The following is a 21857-nucleotide window of genomic DNA, read 5'->3' on the forward strand; positions in this document are numbered from 1 at the left end:
TGCTCCTAACCTCGAATGATACCACCTCCCTCAGGCTCCTTGGGGAAGGGGCTGCCTCTCTGAGTGTGGTTTTGCAAGAAGAGCCTCCTTCCCGCTGTTGGATAACTCTCTCCAGGACAGGCATGTCCCTTGGTGCTGGCTCTTCCCCCAGTGTGTCAGCAGCTTCTTCCTCTTGTCCTTGGCATGAGAGGCTCAGATGTGTGTCCTCCCCAGGGAGGTTTCCCAGTGGGGTTCTGTGGGACCCACCCTCCTAGGCACATCCTCTCCTCTTGCTGTCTTATTCTTCCCCTCAGTCCTTCCCTCTCTGACCCACTTACTCCTCGTCCTTACCCTGCTCATCCCGTCCACCCCCGGGGCATGTGCCCGCTCCACACCTGGGGTTTGTAAGCTGTGTATTGAATTCATACTCGCACCACTGTGGGAGGATGAGTGGCAGGTGCTCTGCTTTTCCTCCTCCAAACCCTGACTTCCCCAAGTCCAAGGAAGGTTGAGGGATGTGCTGCGAGAGAAGGCCGCCTGCCTCCCTGGGGAGGAACTGCAACAGGACAGAGCCAGCAGGTTATCTATGGCAGAAAGTGCTCCTTGGTTTGATCACCATTTGTCTTCCAAAGAGCATTCAGGGGCTGCAGTTAGGCTCAGTGAGGAGTTTGCCTGGGATGCCCAAAGCCCCAGGCTCCGTCCCCAGCACCACAAAAGGAGAGAGAAAAGCACTGGTCTTCAGATGCTGGCAGTGGCTTCTGCCTGCCTCAGGGAGACGCAGTGATGGAGCATTGCTGGGCCCAGGCCAGGGAGAGGCAGGACTCTCGGGAAGAACTGCAGCCCCTTGAGAGAGTCAGCCAGGCCCCTGGTTGGAGGGAGGAGGAATCACCTTGATCTTGGGGCCACTGTGCGTCTGTGAACGCCGGGGACTCTCTGGTGTAGGCCCACACCATGCTGTGCGTGAGCAACCCTGATCAAGGATCCCGAGGGCAGGGGCATTCTCGACCTCCTCGGCATCAGAGGAGGGTGCTGCCACCTTGTTAAAACACCTCAGGAAACTGATACCTGAAAATCCTTCCTCAGAGCAAAACTAGAACCCTGTGCATTGGGCAGGTAGTATTCCCCGGTGATTCTAAGTGACAGAGAACTGTATAAGCACTTGGGGTTTGTCCTTCAACAGCATCAGAAAAAGCCAAGGAAACAGGAATTTAGCATCACACAGACAATGGTGCTCCCGCTGGCGGCAACAGGTCCTCCCAGGACCTCTGCAGTTTAATCCCTGCCCTGAAACTGAGCTCATTCATCTTATCTGTTTCTATTTCTTTAATATCAACCCCCTTCCCTCAAAATCGACGTGTGTGTCACATGAAAGACACTGAGATGGGGAGCCTCGCCTGAGCCGGGCTCGGACTGCCTTGGCCCCATGAGGAATGGGGTGCTTCCTGCCTCCCTTTCTATCATCCTCGCTGGGACTCTTCCTGGGCCTTACGGTTCATCCCAGGGTCTTTGCTAACTGACTTTTAACCCTGTCTGGAAATCGCTTCCCTTCCAGAAGAGCAGGTCATGACACTGAGTGAGCATTAGGCTCCATCTCCCGGATCAGGCCTGGAGATGTGTGTGTGTGCCCTGGGGAAACTCAGATATGGGAAAAGGTCTGATCTGGGCCTGTTTCCTTGCAAAGGGAAGAACTGCTCTCAGTTCGCTGGGTAATCGGTCTCTTCGACACAAAACTTTATAAATTGAAAATACTGCACTCTGTAGTTTGTTGAAGCTGCTCATCATCATTTTGATACCAGGAATCGTCAATCTATCTGCCAAGGAAAGTTGCAAAGCCTTCGAAGGGAGCTAACTCCGTTACAGCACGAGCCCATTCTGGTTTACTGCCTTTGCATCCGACAGAGCAGGACTTCCACCCACTAATTTATCTGTGATTAGAATCACACTCCGCAGGTTGAAGCCTGGGATAAATAGAAAGCACATGGGGCTGGAGCAGTGTCCTCAGTTCGGCTGTGGGCATCATCAGGATCTCGAGAAGTTGCCATGCCCTGTCATTACTTGGTGGCTAGTCTGCCATCCTCGGGGAAGCAGAGCACTTGTGTTGGTTTGGCCAATTGATTGAGATCCAATTACAGCATCATCCTGTAAATGTCTCCATGGGGAGAGAAGGCTGGGCTTCCTGGAAAGCAGGTCTTGCTCCCTCACTAAGTAGTAAAACCTGTGTTTCTGGCATGCCTGCCCCTTTCCATCCTTGCTGCCTCAAGACAAGGGCAAATGCATTTGTAAAAGAGCAGCAATGACATGCTGTGTGTCATGTAACTGAATTAGCCTTTTCTGTTGCCAAAACAAAACATGTGAAGCTGGTTACTTTATAAAGAAAAGAGGTTTATTTAGATGGCAGCTCTGGAGGTTCAACTCTGGTGAGGGCCTCACAGTACATGGCATCACAATGACAGAAATATGTGCAAGAGGGAGAGATTACATGGCAAAAGAGGAAGCAAGTGAGATTCAGGGCCCAGGATTGCTGTCTTCCCAACATCTCACTTTTGGAGGAACTAACCAGGGTCCCTCAGAAACCGTATTAATCTCTTCTGAAGGCAGCACCCCCAAGTGACCTAACTACCTACCACCAGGCCATTGCCATTAGAGGCCACCTCACAACATCAGCACACTGGGACCAAGCTTGAGCACATAAACCCCCGGGGGCCACCGTGAACCACATCCACAACACCAGCTGCCGTAGGAACAAGCCCTAATGCTGAGTGGCTTGCAGGTGAGAGGTGCCTTTCCCTTCCAAGTGACACTGGGGCTCAGGCTGCCACTGCCCTCCCTGCAGTAAGCCAGGACCTGGGGACGGATCTGGCTCTGCCTCTCCTAATCTCAACTGCAGGGAGAGAGGAGGCCGTAAGGAAGGCACACTTGCCTCAATACCACAGACCCAAAGTGACCCACACCACTTCTACTCGTGTCCCTTGCCAATAATTGGTCACGCAGCCCACCCAAGTACCAGGGGCCTGGGCAGCCTCTCTAGACCAAAGGGTGCATAGCTTTGCTGGGGAGTTGGCCAACTCTGCCACACTCAATCATTGCCCTGAAAACTTGAGGCACGGGCAGGACCTGCATCTATGGGCCGCATTCACCCTCCTACATAGGTACCAGGGAAGCCAACCATTCAACCTTTGGAGACCTGAGTGCCAATCTCAGCTGGCCATGATTTACAGAGGGACCATGTGTCCCTGGATCCATGGGCCTGAGAAGCACAGTCATTTGTATCTTTCGGTCCTTTGCGTTTGCCAGTAAGGACACTGGTGTGTGCTCCTCTGGTGAGCTCCAGATCCTGAGAACTCACTCTGCATTGCGTTGTTCCAGCCTGAACTGACGCCTGTATAGAGACTCTGTCTGATGTTGTTGGGTTGAAAACTTTTAAAGGACCATTTCTGTTTTGACAGGGCACTTCTTGGTTGGTGGCGTTGGCACGGGGTGGGGCGGATGTCGCATGCTCTGAAGGTGCCTCTTCTCACCCTGTATGCCTCAGCCTTGGTTCACTGAGACACCTGAGCGGTGGCGCCCGGAGCAGCCCCAGGAGAAGGCGGGAAGGGCGTGGCGCCCCTGCTCACTGTGGTCTCCCCCACGCAGGTTCCCCTTCCCCATGGTGTTCAGCAGCTGCAGCCGGAAGGACCTGGAGGCCAGCCTGGAGAAGGGCATGGGGATGTGCCTCTTCAACCTGCCGGAGGTCAAGCAGGCTTTTGGGGGGCAGAAGTGTGGGAACGGATACGTGGAGGAAGGCGAGGAGTGTGACTGCGGGGAGCCCGAGGTAAGGGGGCGTCTCCAGAACATTCCCTCAAGTTCTCGCTGGGCAAAGGAGTGAGAACTTGGAGAAACTGGGCAACAGAGTGAACGTGCTGGAAACTCAGGGTGGAAAAGTCCTGGAGAGCCACCTTCAACGAGCCCCAGAAGCCAGGGTGGCTTTCTTGAATTTAAACTATTGCACAAAATAAGTGACTTAAATAGAGAATCTTCCCTGTTGAAGGGAGCAATATCCTTCAGTGAGGTGAGGATAAGAACAATAAAAAAGCTTTTAGCTTTGAGTTTGACCCAGAAGAAAGCCTTGGAATTGTAGCTTCAAAGAGCCACTAAGCACCATTTCTCCCTCTTTGTAGGGCAGGCTGCTAGAGGGGAATTTGAATAAGCAGAGCTCTTTAGCCAAGAGTCTGCTCTCAAGTTGAAATCCTGCCGCAGCCTCCTCTGCATGCAGGGCCTGAGGCTCCCAGGGCTTCTGGCGCTAGCCCTTGTTAGCTCTCAGAAGCAATAAGTGAAGGCGGGAGTGTTTTTATCCAGCCCAGGGATTATTTAACGCCAGTCAATCTCGGGAAATTTTCTGGTTTCTATAGGTCCCAAGATAATCAATATTTTAAAAAAAATGTCTAGCAGCCACTTTTTAATGTCTGAAGAGTCCTGAGAAGGAAAGAGGGGACACAGTAGCACCTCCCTATAAAGCATGGAGGAGGTCGTGTTTAGAATCAATCAAAGCAAGGAGTTTGTGTAGCAGGCAGCTGCCTGTGGGGTCCCCTCCCTCCCTGAGAGCGTAGACGAGCCAAAGTGATCATCAGGTGCAAGGCCAGCTCAGCTAAATTTGCAGATGGGCTAAGAGAGATTTAGAGAGTGTCTCAGAAGTTTGCTCTGAAAGGGGACCAGGAGGGAAGGAAAACCGAGCTTAGACTCCAAAGCATCCAGCATGTCCCTGTCGCTCACCCAGCCAGTGGGTAGGAGAAGGCTTACCATGACCCGTCTCTGGGGTTTTCCATATCAGGAGGACTGGTCTTGGTCTGACAGTTTCTACAACCATGTGGAGGTGGCTTTGCGCCATCTTTCATGCTCTTGTCAAACTCAGAACTTAAGGATAACGGCCTTGTTCACAGTGGTGGTTAATTGTGCTCAGGATGCACCGGGAGTGATTGTTGTGTGGGAACAAGTCCTAATTACCATGTTACAGACACTCCTTAAGATGAGCAAAGGAAAACGTAGAACCAGCTTGGGATGGGGCATGCACAGGGAAAGAGCCTTGAAAATGACTTAAATAGGAAACATAATTAGCCTAAGTTACCCATATTTCTCAGAAGGCCATGTTGACTGACAGTGGTTTGTCTTTGATTTGAACTCCTCCTCGTAATTGTTTATTAATGGTGGCTCTTCATGGAGCCATAAACTCCCAGGTTTGGAATGACCCCATTAGCAGTCCTTTGTTCCATCTACCACCACCACGGCCAACATCACCACCTCCGCTCTCCGCAGTCATCCCCATCACCAGACCAACATCCCCACTAACCAGCACCCCGCCAATAACTCCTATAGCCACTGCCACCTCCATAGCTGCCGTCACCACCACCATCATGTCAGCAAATACTTGGCACCTGACACCTGCTGGCCACTCTGTTCCGGAAGGGCGGCGCAGCTTTGGCAGGGTGCCTACCCTCCTTCCAGATCACAGCTGGTTGTAAACTCCTCCTATGGCAAGCCATGTTCTACCGGCCTGTAACTTCCACCTTTGGGTTTCTGTGGTTAGGGATCCTTATTTTGTAAAGTGAGCTCTTGATGTTTAAAGAGATCTCTCCTTCCCTTCCTGTAATGTTCTCCCCTCCAAGAAATTTGTCCAAGTCACAGTGAGCCTTCTGCCTCACTTGCTGGTTTGTTCTTTAAAATTTTGCATGATTTGCTTTTCCAGGTTGTAGCTCCAGCTGCAACCAGCACGTGTGGCAGCCATTTCCAGTTTCCAAACTGCCCCCACCAGGAGACTTTGAGTCTCATTAGAGCTCTCGGTCTGTTGGACTTTCAGACCTGTTACCTGAGCTCTCTCCCGCTCCCCAGTGCTCGGGCCCTGCAGGTACTCCTGTATCCTCCGGCCCACAGAAAGGCTCAGTGTGTTGCCACGTAGGTAGGCTTTCCACCAGCACAGGCTGGACCTTGCCTCTGAGCCCCCACTTGCAGAAACAGCGCCCCCCTCCAGTTTCATTTCAGGAAGATGCATTCCAGTTGTATCCCAGTTCATTGTGACTGAATCCACATCTGCCACCACTGTGTGGAATGACAATTAGGCCGTGCGGAGGGAGGCCTCCTAATGGCTCCATTATTCTTTCTTCTTTGGAGACTTGGTATTCATTGGTTCTGTTGCGTCTCTATGCGGTACTAAAATAAAAATGTATTACCCGATGAAGAGTTTGTCTCCTCTGAGAAATATGGTACTGCAGAGGAAGTGGATTCAGGGTAGTTAAAAGGCAAGTGATTGTCGCAGCCCTGCAGTACAGGGAGTCGGATTCATATCCGCAGAAGGAAATCCTGACGGCTTGCTCACTCCTCCAGCCGGCAGGATGGGAAGGCAACCTTATCTCCTTGTTTAGAGTCGCTAGCATGCCGGGAGCTTGCGAATCTCTCTTAAACTTAGTTATCTTTCTCACATTATCAATCCCCTTTGAAGTCAGACATTCTACTTGGCTGTGTTTCCATTTGAGCGGCTGCTTATATTTTAGGTGATTTGGGGAGGGGGCAGGGTTCTTAAAGGACTTGGGAACCCAGATATAGGATGGCTGGCTTCATTTAGAATTTTAAGGACATCTCTCGTTTGGTTGATCTATCACCAGTTGAGCCTCTTAGACCGTAACAAGCAGTGTGGTTGTCCCTTTGATGGCATCTATCAGTATTGCAAGTAATGATCTCCTTTGGAAAAAAAATCAAGCAAGTTGCTAAACTTTTTTTTTTTTTAGAATTGTGAGTGCACGAGCTGGAAACCCTTGCTGGCATGAAAGTTATAGCTATGACTTCTGGTTGGCAGTTCTATCTTATTGTATATATCACACATTCCGGATGTTTATAAAGTTCTCAAACATTTAAAATTTAATAACTTTGGAAGTATGTATGATAGGGGCAAATGGTAAACACCAAATGAGAGCATAATTCATAGAGTTTCACACAGGACACAGTTCAGGTACCCAGGCTCACCATAAATCTCGACCACTGACAAAATTTATTAATTGCATTTATGATACCAATGATAATTTTTTTTCATAAAAGATAGTGTTCAGGAGTAAACTGTTACCTATTAAACTTGTATACAGTTAGCTTCACCCTAGCCAATAGTCCATAAATCCATCAGAGCATATTGTACATTGACAAAAAGGACATTGATAAATCAAACAGTATTGAGGATTCTATGAATTGTTCCATCTTGGGATAATTATAATTCCTTCTAAAATGTACAGTCTTTCAGTCATTGGAATGCTCTGCTGTACACAGACTTCATAAATTGGCTAAATGCATGCAGGCTTTTTGAGAACTAAGTTGAAGATGTCAACCTCATATTTCTTTTGTTGGAAAGGAAATGGGTACTTATGAAGCCCAGCGCAGTAAAGGAGCCCCTTCTCTCGTCTCTGTGTCAGAGGGGGCAGGGCACCTGGCATTCCACCTGCCTAAACCCCTTGGCAGTCAGGATGCTTGGCCCCAGCCCTCCTTCCAGCTTCTTGGCCATTCTGATGTCCAGTTCTGGCTCCCAGAGCACCTTCAGCCAACAGCCTACCTGTGCCGGAGGGGGCTCATCCACATCCACCTGCCTTGACTGCAGGGAACTGGGGCTCAAACTCGAGATCTGACTCCACCCAAGAGGAAAGCGTTCTGTTTCTGCTCTGTTTTGTTTTTGTGGTGCCAGGACTGGACCTCACACATGCCAGGCAAGCACTCTACCGCTGAGCTACACCCCGAGTCCTACTGAAAGTGTTCATGTTTTTAAATATTTTTAGTTGTAGATGAGCACAATACCTTTATTTTGTTTGTTTATTTTTTGTGTGGCGCTGGGGAACGAACCCAGTGCCTCACACATGCAAGGCAGGCTCTCTACCACTGAGCTACAGCCCCAGTCCCAAGAAAGTGTTCACTTTGGAGGAGCCAAGGCTGTCTGTATATGTTTGAATAAGTAATTTCCCGGTCCTCCGGGGTCCTGTTGCTGCTCATTTCAGTGAGCCCTGCATGGAGACCGCTCTGAAGGCCCTGCTGCCCAACCTGGGTCTGTCTGGCCACCCGCCTTCCTAACCCAGCCGCTTTACCTCTCCTGAAGGCCCTCAGTGCTCCTGACTTTGCCAGGGGCTCGCAGACCCAGTCCGTTCAACACAGAACAGAAACTTTTCTTTCTTCAGATGACACTGACCCTCGGGCAGGTTAGCAGGTTGGAAGCTAGACCCGCACGTTCTTTCGCAGTCCTTTAGGGTGTGACATTGGTGTGAGATTTTGCTCTGTGTGGACCTGTCAAACAGATTCCATTCCCCTCCCCAGGAATGTACAAATCGCTGCTGCAACGCCACTACCTGCACCCTGAAGCCAGATGCTGTGTGCGCACACGGGCTCTGCTGCGAGGACTGTCAGGTGAGTCTGCAAAATGACAGTTGGTGCCAAGGTCACGGATGGGCATGGTGGTTCAAATCCAATCCAATGCAGGGCAAGCAATAGGGCAGGATGATTTCAGCACTCGGGCGGTATGAAGTCTCACTCCTTTTCAAGTAAATGCATGTTAGCCACCTCTTATTTTTTAATATCTTCCAAGCTTCTGGTGAAAGTTACACTTTAATTGCTAATCATCTGGGATAGATTATTCACATACCAGCTGAAAACTAGTAGGACCAAAGCACTTGCACTCGACATTTGTGTCGTTGGTGGCACATGGGGTCCTGTTCCCATGACAGAACAGTGCACAGAGAATCAGACTCATACCCCCGCCAGATTCACGGTAAGTCCATCTGCTTGATGCCAAGAACATCTGGCAGGTGGGGCCAGAACCCATATGGGCTGTTTTAGAGGTTTTGCATCAATATCTCAACCTTAATGTCATCCCTGTCCAGCATAGTCAGGGTGGCAGCCTTGGGCCTTGGCCATCTTTGACCCTTGAGTGCATTTGCTTTGGCAGACCCTTGTCTCATTACCCACAGCTGATATCTCACAGAATAGAAGCCTGATTCTAAGGGTAGAGTTGTACTTCTTGTTAATTAAGCAGTTGATCATGGCAGGCCACTTACAAGAAACTCCCTCCGAGCTGCCCTGCTGGGGCCTGATAATTTAGAAGTATTATACCTTTTACATTCAGCGTTAAGATACCCTTCCTGGTGGTCGTTGGCCTGTGGGAAATGTTATGAGAAGCTGGCACTCCCTGGCCCAGCTGCTGGTGGTGAGAGGTGCCTGGAGGGGGCTTGGTAAGGTGGGAAGGGGACTGAGCCTCAACCAGTGAGGATCAAGATGGTCACAGGGAGGAAGAGGTGGGAGGGTCTTGAGGCACCACCAGTGTGGTCCACATTGACAACTTTGAACAAGTTCATTCCGATTCCTAGACCTTCCAGAAGTTGGCTGGTGTCTTGCCTCACTGCCTTTGAGGAGTGTGCAGAAAACCACACCCAGGTCGTGGGGTTCCTTGGCTGCGCAGCCTCAGAAAAGGCACTCGGAGCCTTAATTTACCCAACTGCAAAAAAGATGAGGTATTGGTCAGAGGCGTTCTGATGCCTTTTACCATGCCCTCTTTTTACCTCTCCAGCCCTCCCCAGTAAGTGCTAAAGGGAGGTTGCTAGTCCCATGACTTCATGGCAAGGTGACATTGCCATTTAGATTATGCTCTTGGAACCATTTATGTCAACTTGCCCACAAATGCCAACACTTTGGGTGCCAATGTCAACTTCAACCTGGGGAAGGTGCTGGCAACCAGAGAAGAATCTACCTGCCCAGTGACCCGAGGTGACAGGTGCCACCCAACAGCTTGTGTGCTCATTACTTGCCTGCAATTAAAAATACATTGCTCTTGGTTGCCCCACCCCCTTATGGCAGAGAGGTCAACCCCAGAGCCCAGGGCTGGGCTCTGAGTGCTCTCTGCTGTAAAAGTGTCTTCTTTCTAGGTCCTTGCCCCCTCATGTAGGCTGTATTCAGACGGCCTTGCTCTGCTCTATTCTGCCCTCTGTGTGCATGCACTGAGCCACCCTCTCCTTTCAGCTGAAGCCTGCGGGGACCGCGTGCCGGGGCTCCGGCAACTCCTGTGACCTCCCGGAGTTCTGCACAGGAGCCAGTCCTCACTGCCCGGCCAACGTGTACCTGCATGACGGACACCCATGTCAGGGGGTGGATGGCTACTGCTACAATGGTATCTGCCAGACCCACGAGCAGCAGTGTGTCACACTCTGGGGACCAGGTATGTGGCTGCTACCAGCTTGACACTAGGTGTTGGGGATTGTGGTCTGCTCCTACGTCCTTGCTCCTGGAGGAACCACCCACAAAACAACCATTCCATCCTGTTGGGAGCAGCTGGCCCCCGGAAAGGGGCTGGGAACATGCTGAGATGAAGTGGGCGAACTGGCCACTGCCCAAGGAGCTCAGCACAGTCTAACAAGAGAGGCATGAACACCTACTGTGTGCTCCATGGGGTGACAGAGATGGGTCAGCCAGGACACCACAGGTACTGAGTAGGACAGACAGAACTTCTCACCACCACTCAGATGGTGGGGATGCTTCATGCCCTAACAAGGCTGCCAACCCAGGTCTGAGGGTGCCAAGGAGAGAGCCACTGCATCTGGAGGGCCCCCAGTGGGGCTTGGTGCTCCAGAGGTCTATGACCAGGAAGTACAGGGAGCACTCAGATGGGAGCCTGCGATGTGGAAGGGCCAGCAGGGTGAAGGCTGGGCACCAGGCCCTAATGGGGGACATGAGGTGGGAGTTCGAGGGCCTGGGATGCCATTGGATATGAAGGCAGCCTGATGGGCTTGATGTGGGTTCTAGAAAAGGCACCCATGTGGCCAGGACACGGCTGCCACAGTGCCCTGTCCAGCAGATCCTCAGATTCACCACCTCCTAGAGTGGCATCCTCAGCTGGGCACTAGCCTATCTGTCCCTTCTGACCCTCCAATAAGCCTTCAGAAAGCGCTCAAGCTCTGAGGTGGGAAGCCGGCTTCCTAAGGACACATGGCTGGAACTGGAGCCCCATCATGGTGACCCGGTGTGCAGGTGTGACTCCCACAGTGCACAGTCGCCCCAAGGAGAAAGTGAGGTCTTGGTCTACAGTCCACTGAGGCTTTAAGAGGAAACAGAGCCTGGATGGACACGGTGGAGCCAGCACCCTGCCTGTGTCCCCTCCACTGCTCCATCCCAGGGTGCAGATCCAGGGCCCAGGCACCACGGCCCTGGTTTGCCATTTGGGTTTTGCTGCCTGTCTCCAGCTCAGAATTCCAGCTGAGAATCCTAAGAGGAGGTTTTCTCAGAGCATCTTGTAATTCTCCCTCGCTAGCTCCCTCCTCCCATTGGCCAGAGATGACCTCGGTCCTGGCCAGAGGCCCCAGTGATGGCAAGGCTACTGTGGTCAGCCAGGCTCACGCCACAAGCCAAGCATGCTCAGACAGCAGCTCTAGCAGGAGGGACACTGACCCAGATCTCTGTCAGGCGCCTCTGTGAGGTTCTGGTTTCAGGGGTGATGAGGGAAGTAACCTGGAGCCGAAACTGGTGACTAAGCACAGAAGATTTGCAATGTGATGTGGAAGCAGTGGCCAGCCACGGAGATCTCCAGGAGCTGGGTCCCCATGGAGCCCGATGCCCCGGCCAGCCAATACGCCCCTCTGCACTTGGCATTTCTGAGGCTGAAGGAAGAGCAGGCTGGACACGGCGACCCTCACTCACGGACCTGCTCATGCAGGCGGAATGAGGCCTGCAGTTCCTGGCCTCAGTGCTTCATCCTTGGACCCTGAGCTGCCTTCAGCTGGCCCCTTGATGGGCGGCCCTGAGGTTCTCCACACAGGGTGGGCACCCTCGTTGTAATGGCAAGCACTGAGAAGCACTTGCACACCGTGCCACATGGCCACAGGGCTCTGAATGGTTCAGTGACTTCAGACACCTTTTTGGTGAGGAGGGTCACTTTGAGACAGTGGCTGCTGCTGATGGCCCAAGCCTCCTGGCCTCCAGCATCACCCACGGCCGTCTGCCCCAGCCCTCTGCAGTCAGTCATCTCCCTTCTTGAGTTACAAGGGCCGTTCTGTGCTCCCTTCCAAGGAGCATTCCGTGGCCAGAGCACACGCAGCCCTCGGAGCTCTGGAGTGGAGCATGCTCTTCCATGCCCTGCGTGACGTAACGCCTGGCCCCGTTTCCACAGTGAGGTCAGATGGAACTCCGCGGCTCTCTGAACCACTGCATCGTGTGACTCAGCTGGCCGTGTGCCCTTGAGTCGTGGTGACCAAGGCTGGTATTTATTATCTCATCAGACTAATCCCTCCCAAGCTGCCTGGCCGTGGAGAGAAGAGCCAGGCAGACAGGCCGACAGACAGCCAGCCTTACCCACAGATGGGCTTCGCTGAAGTGAGAGCAATGAGAAGTTACTGCTTCAAGTCATCATCCTGGCAGCCAAGGGTGAGGACAGAAGCTGCCCTGGAAGTTGTACCAGCTCCCTGGGGAGGGGGCTTCCTCCAGCCCCCTCCAGCTTAGCTCTGCTCGCTCCGGCCCACCCTCCTGCTGGTAGCTGGGCAGGCCTTTGCCTGGCCATGGTGGGGTTTGCCAAGAGTGGTTCAGTGCACAAAGCACCAAACACATCACATGGACCAGGTTTGGAGACCTGCCCCAGGCACAGAACTGCCTGGTTTCAGGGTCCCTCTTCCAGCCCCTCCTCTGTACAAGTCACCAAGTAACTTCCCCAGGAGAGCCAAGAAGATGGAGGGCCACCACAAGCTGTGGCCTTCGGTGCCAGGGCCTTCTTGGAATGGGCCTTTAACACTCTCTTGAAAGTGCAGTGTGACCCTCTCCTGACACATTGGCGGGGCTGCCCAGTTCTCCAGGTGAAGGGCACCATGTAAATTAATGTAACTGCTGCAAATGAATGACCACAACCCCAGTGGCTTAGGACAGCACAGATCTATCACCTTACATTTCTGGAGATTAGGAATCCTAAAATCAAGGCAAGGGCAGCACAGCGCTGCTCCTGGAAACTCCAGGGACAGCTGTTTCCTGCCTCCTCCAGCCTGCAGAGGCCACCTGCATTCCTTGGCCCATGGCCCCTCCTTCCATCTTCAGGGCCCTGATGCAGCATCTGTGACTGTCCGTCCCCTGACCTCTGTCTGTAGTCTCATTTCTCTGTCTGACTCTGATCCTCCTACCTCACTTGTATAAGGACTCTGTGATCACACTGGGTCCCCCAGGTCATCCAGGATTCTCTCCCCTTCTCAAGATTTTTAACTTGTCTTCAAGGTCTTCTGTGGCATGCAAGGTGATATGTTCACCAGCTCCAGATTAGGATGACCTTTCTTTGCTATTAGTGATTTATAATAACACATGATAGTTCATTTTGACGTTTATAAGTGCGCATAACATGGTTTACTCCATTTCATTCCCACATACTTCCTTTTTCCCTCTCTCCTTTGCGCATATGGGATGACCTTATTTAGAGGAGGGACTGGCACTGAACACATGACTTACTAACAAGGCCGCCTTCAGCTAATTGCTCAACCTTGTTGCGCCTCATCTGTAAAATGGGGATAGTGCCCTACTTACCCTGTGAGCACACTGTTATCCTCTAACAAGGCCCGTAGTCAGTTCTGTGCAACACATTGTAGGATCATTCCTGATGCACAGCACCTAGTGCCTCTGAGATCTGGAACTATGCTCACAGACTGGTGAGCAAGATGCTCAAGTCCCTGGGGCTCATAAAACGGGTTGTAAGAGGATTGTGGGCAAGATACGTTGGTAGAGCAGCCATCTAGGAGACATCACTGGTGAGGTGGCCTGCAAGTAGCCACGTGCCAGAGTGGAAGAGGAAGGGTGTTTCCGGCATCCGGAGTGGGGCAGCTGGAGGTGCACGGGGTCCGTGGGACCAACCCAGGGAAGTGCACGTAGCTCCATTGGTGTGAAGCTCCAGCTGGGACTTGGAGAGCAGAGATCCTCGTCTGCCACCAGGTTCTCTCACTTGTGAAATATTCACTGACGTCCTGCTCTGTGTGAGATGCTGACTCAACAGCCCTGATTCTGCCAGAGGAACAGGCTTCCCACAGTCCCTGTGTGCTCTTGCTCAGCCCTGGAGTGGAGTCAGGATGTGACTCCATCCCAGTGTCCTCTCGGGAAGCGCTGATCCTGGGCAGATGCCGTCCTGAGGGCAGAGGTGACTTCCTCAGCTGGGCCCCTGGCCAGCCAGATGTGCTGGGTTGAGAGCATTGACATACGCTGCTGCCGGGGTTGGTTTGAGTTCACTTTCCCTGATTGAGAAAGGGGACTTATTGCGGAGGATGCATTTTTCAGGGTCTGTTTCCCTACTGTTGGTGAATGCCCCAAGACCCGGACACATTTGCCCTGGGGCCACTGGAGGCCCCTAGGAAGCACAATAACTGAGCCTAGGACCCATTGAGTCCTTGCCTGATGGCCATGTCTCTTGGTGACCTGGTGACCTGGCCAACTTGTTGAGTCACCCAGAATTCTCCAGTCACATCCAGGAGGTCTGTTACTCACGCTCCAGAGCTGGCTACCCAAAGGCCGACAGGACGCAGCCCTTCCTTCCAACTAACCATTCCCTTTTGAAATGGGCTTTTCTCAATCCAGCATTATATTTCAGTACAAGAATCCTGCTTCCAAGTCATTCTGCAAACAAAATGATAGAAAATTCAAAACACATGCCTCAATTCCTAACTGGCAAAGTGATATGCTTTTAGAATACCTTTTGGATTTTTTTTTTTTTACTAATTTATTTGTCAATTGCTATCTTTGATACTGTTGATAATTTTCCTGTTGGCTGGGGGCTTAATTTTTTTTTTCTCATCAATTTTTCTCCCACAAGTCTTGCATCTCAAGACTTCATAGGTTGATGTCAAAAACATAAATGTTATCTGCAGTTCAAACAGCCTCTCTTGGTTTAGCTCTCTTTGTCCAGCTTAGTCTTAATATCCACAGAGATCGTCTGTCGTTGTGACATGACCTTTCTCTCTGCTGAAATATGGCTGGATATTTTTCTTTAAGCAGCAAATTTACTTTCGTGCTTTGTTTGACAGAAGCCCCAGCAGGGTGACTGAAAACGGGACTCAACGATTAATCTCACAGATAATTCCATGATAACTACATGCCTAAAGCCACAAACAGTTTGCCTTGGGGAAGTCCTGAAATATGTTAGTGTTATCTGTTTTATCACTCACCAGAACCTAGTGTCATTTGATTTATGCAGTGTGAGCCGGCCAGACGATTTTTATGGGCTGGTAAACTTTCAATGTTTATCTGCAAGCCTGGTTTAAATGAGTTTGGATTGCGGAAACCCACCTGGGGCCACGCATCTACTAATCATTTACAATGCTGGTGACTACAGATGGGAAGAAAAGACATTTTTGCCAAGAGGAATTGAGAAAATCTCCCTTTTATCCCAGTGCATAAGAAGGAAATGATCAAAGGCGTCCCCTTGGACTTCATTTTCTGATGAAGACCAAGGCCACTCTGCAGAAGAGAGATGGGAAGAAGAGTCTCCAGTTGTCTGTGGAAGCTCCTTGTCTGTGGATGTTAGTGACGGGGGTTACGAGCAGCAGGCAAGAAGAGCTGATTGACTGAGCTGGAGAGGTACATTTGCATAATAGAATCATTTTAAGTAAAAGATTAGAATGAGTAAATTGTGGGCTTCATTTGAGATGCTGTCATGTCTCCTTCAAAAGACATAATGACATTGGGAACTTCCAAATCACAATTACAAATATAAGTCATATCACTCTGAAGATAAAACTGGTAATTAAAATCTATCACTTCTGACATAATTACAAAATACAGCATGCTGTCAAAATTCCCTCTGAAAGGCTAAATTTTATCTCTTGATAATGGCAAAACATCCAAGTGCTCCATTATTAAGAACTCAAAGACATGAAATTGATGTAATGTAGGAGCGAGAGGAAACTCTTTCCAAGAGATAGACCTGAAATCTCTCCTCTCCGTCGAGGCTTGAAGACAGGCATTTTAAGTGCAGTAACTGAGAACCCAAGTGTGTGCCTTCGTAACGTCTTACAAGTGGACAGAAGCCATTCACACTCCCAAATTATCCATCATTCTGCCTCTAAGACAGATGCCAGCCGACAGCTCACAACAGCCACCAGCGTCACTCTTGGGAACCTCCTCTACTCTGTAACCTGGTCGGGGTCAGGAGAGCTCCGCCCGAGGAAGGCTGGCTGGGGGGTGGCACCTTGGCATCCATTTCCTGAAACATTTTCTTCTGAAGCTCCAGCAGCATCTGCTCCCAGCCACAGCAGGAGCCCACTTTGGGTTCCCTGCTTATAAGTAGTCTTACTGTACCTCAACTTGGAGGAAATGATCTCTCTTCCAAGGAAGTGAAGTGTTGTCTCTCTTCTCATGAACTCACTTCATTCAGTTTCATGGAAGGAATACCTGAAAATCCAGAGTCTCGGAAAAGGTGACCCAGGACGGTCATCTCCCGGGCATCTGCTCAGGCTCTTCACTGTGGGCACACGTGGCCCCCTCTGGGAGGGCTGGGGCAGGGCGGGCTGGCCCCAGGGGCCTTGCCCTCAGTCTTTCCTCACTCGGGTGCTCCCAGCTGGCCCGAGTGTCCCTGCTCCAAGATATTTACAACCGTGCACAGCGAGGCTTAGAGCTCCCCAAGGGGCAAAAGCAAGCACAGCAAACACAGGAGAGGTCATGTCTGCAGGAGGGAGGAGGGGGAGGTGGAGCCCAGCTTCCACAGGGAGGAAGACCCTGAAGGTCACGGCAGGCAGCCTGGACCCTTGTCAGCAGCCATGATCCAAGGAAGACACTGACTTGCCTGCTTTGGCCACGTGCCCAGCATTGACCAGTCATAGAGCCTGGGAGATGAACCTCTCTGATTAGGCAAATTTGAATCTTTGTTCACCCCCCTGACATTGGGTGGGAAAGCGAACTCCACCTGAACCATGCAAAATGGATTCCCCGTCCTTGCTCCTAGAAGAAAGCGGCATGGAAGAGGCATTTTCACAGCCATCAAACAATCCCATATCTTTTGCAGCTCGGGTCTTTCTTGTGAACCCTGGAAGTTGGCCCTGGCCCCCAGAGGAGGCCCTCCCACTGCACGGCTCTCCTGTAAGCAGGCTGTGCTGGAGAGCTCTAGCTGGGACCTCACTGTCCTCTCATGGCACCATCCTATAAGTTAACATCAGAGGTAGGGTAGCAAGGGCGGGCTATGAAGTGGACCAAGTCTTAAGTGCTTGTGTTCTTATAAGTTTGATTATTTGTTTTAAACCCTTGCTCTTTAAACATCTTTGTTTGAAACTGGGGATTTCTCTTCACAACCTGGAGACCCCATGGCAGAAACTACAGGCTAAGTGGACGAGAACAGGCATCCTCATGTCGGAGAGCTGTGTCACTGCAGTGCCCACTGGCAATGACATGTCCTGGCCATACATCCACAGTAAATTATGACATGGCATCTCTACTCCCTCATGCTCTGGGTGACAGATCAAGGGAATAAAACTCTTGGAAGGAGGCCATTAGTGCTTTCCTGGGAGTGACAGAAAGTTAACCTTTCGAATCCTGCATCGTTCCAGACACTGGACAAACCAGCCCCAGAATGGAAAGAGTTTTATTGGCCAAACTCCAACAAGCTTTGTGACTTTAGGAACTGATTCTCTCCCAGAAGCTTCCAGGTCATCCTATTCAGGATTTATTTATTTTCCCAAATCAGTAGGCATGAAACTATCTCTAATGCCCCTCTCTTGGAGGAAACACCACTGAGCATGCTCAGAATCAAGGGATTCATTATCCAATTCAGTTCTGCACCCGATATGCAAACACAGAGCAGCTGGCACCTCAGCCTGTCAAGTCATTCTTTGGAAAAAGATTTGGTGGAGCTAGAGCCTGGTCTTGCATCCGGTGGCATATCAGAGCATGTTTGCATCCTGTAGAGGAAGGAACAAGAGGGGTCTGTTGATAACCAAGTGGTTCTAAGAGGAGCACAGGACTGTGGCTGGGCGGAAATACCATGCTTTGGGCTGTATATCCATGAGTCAAGCCCACCTTTGCCATATCTATAGTGATCCTCAGCAAGTTAAACTCTGAGCGTTGGTGTTAAAATCTGTGAAATGAAGGTAAGGGGACCTTTACAGGGTGGCTTCAAGGAATTAAGACACTGCATGTCATTCCCAGCACAATTACTACCAGTGGGTACCCACCGATGGCAGGTTGATGACCAGAGATGTGGCATTCACTTAAAATGTTTGCTAAGATGAAGAGAGTAACCATGGGAAAGATGACCTTTGTTCCCAGTGGAATACAAAGCAATCTACTCAGGTGTCTACTGAGGGTCTCCTGGTGCCTACTCAGTAAGACAAGGTTCTGGAGGCCCATGCTGTGAGGCCTCGGGAGCCACAAGGAGCCTCATTCACAGTTAGGAGCCAGGAGGAGATGGGTGTGGGCAAGTCCCTGAGCTATGACGACAGTTGATGATCTCCTCACGGTTTTCAACAGATGCCACTGTGCAGAGCATGTGCCCCAGCTCCAGGGCTCCCCGAAGTCTTTTCCCCCTCGTTTCCCAAGGCATCTGCTCACAATCTTAAGAGAGCCCCCATAGTTTTTATGATTCCCGGGAGAGAAATCCTAAGAGGGACAGGATCCACAAGAACATCAGGACAGCATGGAGTTGATGGCAGAGTGGAACCAACTCGCCCCTGGTCCCAGGAGCCCTGTGTCCACCAGGAGCCCCTGGCCTTCCTGGTCATGGTCTTATGAAGTGGGAAAGGACGGCTGGCTATTTCCTACCCCATTTTATCAGCCCTTTGGCAGGTGGCAATGGCACCATGCGTCCCGTATCATGGAATCTGGCTTCACATGGGCTACGGGGCTGGGTTTATTCTGCTCTCTAGCCCTGAGACCCAGGGTGGGGCCCACAGGAGGAGGCCTCCATGACCAGTCCCTGGAGGGAAGGGCCCAGCCTCGCCTTGGACGGTCCTGCCCTGACGGCCCCATGAAGTCAGGCTGCACTTTCTACCCCCGTGCCCCAGGCTTTTCGTCCAGGTACTAGAATGAGACCCACCCTGTGGGACACAGTGGTGGGATTCAGCTCAGAGCCTCTTCTTCAGGAGGTTTTTCTTGACGGATATTTCTTGAAAAACCAGTCCCTCCCACCCACTTTACTCCCCTTCATAGCACCTGCCACTCGACTTCAGAGGAACATATTCATTACCCTGTTTTCTCTTTCTTGTTGCAATTTTTAAGCAGGCAGTGTTGTGCGATTGGGTCCCTCCGTGGCCCTGGTGTCTGGAAGGCAGAAAGTGCTGGTAAATATTCAAATAAAAAGGGGCTGGGGACGGGGTCAGTGGTAGGGTATCCCTGGCTTCAATCCCCAGTACCTCCCACCCCACAAAAAAAGAGAGTTTGGGGAGGCCTATCTAAAATGGCTTTTAAAATTTAAAGAATGGGAAAGTAAGAGGTGAGGACTGGAGAGCCCAGTGCCAAGGTCCAGGACTGACTGGGCATGCTGCACACCCCTTCTGGGGCAAGGGCCGGTTGTGTTGAGCTGTTTTGTTTTGTGGGACAGTTGTGTGTGGCAGCAGCCAAGGAGGAGGAAACAGGCAGACATTAAAGAACCACGGGTGTGATCAGGGAGGAGGCCTTGCCCATCGTCCAGTCAGAATCTAAACTCTGCTGTCACCTTGGAAGGCCAACGGAACATCCCGGAGTTGGGAGCAGAGAAGGGCAAGGGCCAGAGGTGGGCTCTGGGAAGTTGGCTTCCTGGCAGTTGGAAGTGATGCGAGGGGAGGTGCCCAGAGGGGAGGCCAGTGTGGGAGAGAAGATGTGCTGTCTTTTCCTGCGTCCCTTGAAGTCCTCGACACATGCCACTGTGCACAGGAGTCGAGAGCTCTCCAAAGTGTCGGCACTGCAGTCTCCAGTTACATGCTGTCTCCTTCCCTGGCTGGAAGATGAGCTAAAAACGGCCACTTCCTGAGCTCTCCAGCTGCCATGACCCTCTCTGCAGGGCCCTGTCATGCTGTGCACAATGACTACCAGGGTTTATGACTCTGTGGCCTCCCAGAACATTCTCTGCCTTGCAAAGAATAGGCACTAATTGAGCCAGTGCTTGCTCCTATAGGAAGCTTTCTGGGACTGAAAGTGTTGTACGGAATTGCTGCTTTGCTCATTTGTTCTCCTTCTCTCATCACTCCCCGCGTTAGTCATTGTGGCTCTTTGGAGCCTGCCCCAGCTTGCATTTTCTCACCGGAATTGTGTGGGATGTTGCTAAAGAGTGCAATCTTCCCCGACTCTGCAGCCAGCCACCAACTCCCTCCTGCTCTGGATCCAATCTGGCTACACAGCCAGGCCGCATCCCCCGAGAGGCTGCACGTGCCCTGGGCCCTGGACAGCAGGCCTCGAGAACAGACTCCATGAAACCTGGGCTTTGTTGGGAGCTGAGCCGAGTGGGTGCCAGCTGTTGACCGCCAGCCTTCCACCGGCCAGCTCCCAAGGAGTCAGCCAAGGTGCTGGGCACCATTCCTGTGAACACAGAACCTGTCTCCCCTTCACCCCAAGCCCAGGGCTGTTCCAAGAAACCCACAAACGCTTGCTGGAGATGAAGGTGCTGTTGTGCTTCTATTCCAGGTGCTAAACCTGCCCCCGGGATCTGCTTTGAGAGGGTCAACTCTGCAGGTGATCCCTACGGCAACTGTGGCAAGGACTCCAAGAGCTCCTTTGCCAAATGTGACGTGAGGTAAGGAATCCATGCATCCTGATGAGGTCATCGCTGTGGCTTAGGGGTGATTCCTAACTACTCCTCTTTGGGGCTTTCTCTTCTTACTCTTCCAGAGATGCTAAATGTGGAAAAATCCAGTGTCAAGGAGGTGCCAGCCGACCCGTCATTGGTACCAATGCTGTTTCCATAGAAACAAATATCCCACTGCAGGAAGGAGGCCGGATTCTGTGCCGGGGGACCCACGTGTACTTGGGTGACGACATGCCAGACCCAGGGCTTGTGCTTGCGGGGACAAAGTGTGCAGATGGAAAAGTAAGACCCAAATTCTCACTTGCATCATGAATGTAAGTCTGGGACTGGGCCCATTGAAAGGCGGCCCATTTAAGAACAGGGTGTGAGGTTGGCCTGTTTCCCTAAATCCACTTCTCAGAATGTGGTCTCTGGAATCCCGTTCTTTGCACCTACAACAAAAAGTCAGTCAATCCAAGATCCCAACCTGAGCATTGAGGTACAGATTTGGGGAAATCCAACTCGTCTCTTTGACCCTTCAGTGTCAATAAGTCATTTCGACACCCTGGATGTCATGAGAGTTTAGAGCCAAGAAATAACTCTGGAAAGAAATACGGTAGGGGAGCATATTGTTCTGGGAAATGTGGTTTGGTGTTTGGCACAGGATTCTGGGGGACTTTTCTCACCTGGACAAGATGGGAAGTCGGATGTATGTTCAGAGTCCTCATAGAAGACTAGGAGGGGGAGAGGGAGGCACCTGAGAACCAGAGGTGGGTCCTGGCAAACCACAGGGAAAGGTAACCAGAAGTATTTTAAGGTATAGAAATAAAATCAATTTTTTAGTGGAAAAAGAAATTAGGATTTTCATGTTCTGGCCCACTGATTTTTTATTTTTATTTTCTTACCAAATTTTTCTCATCAGACTAAATGATAGGAAGTTAATCAGATGTTTTAGGGAAAAGATGAATCAACTCCCAAATGCTTTTTTTAAGGCACATTTTCAGCACGATTTGGAATCTCTCACTAGTGTGGAGGTCGCAAGAAAGAAAGGACAGATGTGGACTGCTTCCCTTGAGAAGCTGGAAGGCAGGAATGGCCTGCAGCCTGGCCCCCCAGCCCCACCCTCCCGTGGCCACAGGCTGTTTCCTTGAGATAGGATGGTGCAGGAGACGAGCTGTGTGTCCTGCCTGCCTCCTTA

The 21857-nt window shown here is 51.2% G+C and overlaps 1 protein-coding gene across 1 annotated transcript in view; it reads left to right on the plus strand.

Annotated features, from left to right (window-relative positions):
• Adam12 (ADAM metallopeptidase domain 12) overlaps positions 1-21857 on the plus strand; it is a 309534-nt gene that overhangs the window by 256110 nt on the left and 31567 nt on the right. Inside the window, exons 12-16 of the mRNA XM_027930183.2 lie at positions 3613-3790; positions 8293-8382; positions 9988-10183; positions 20560-20668; positions 20764-20962. Coding sequence (XP_027785984.2) covers positions 3613-3790; positions 8293-8382; positions 9988-10183; positions 20560-20668; positions 20764-20962 — 772 coding nt within the window. The remainder of the gene's footprint in view (positions 1-3612; positions 3791-8292; positions 8383-9987; positions 10184-20559; positions 20669-20763; positions 20963-21857) is intronic.

The sequence above is a fragment of the Marmota flaviventris genome, chromosome 4, assembly GCF_047511675.1.
Source record: "Marmota flaviventris isolate mMarFla1 chromosome 4, mMarFla1.hap1, whole genome shotgun sequence".
NCBI classification, from domain to species: domain Eukaryota; kingdom Metazoa; phylum Chordata; class Mammalia; order Rodentia; family Sciuridae; genus Marmota; species Marmota flaviventris.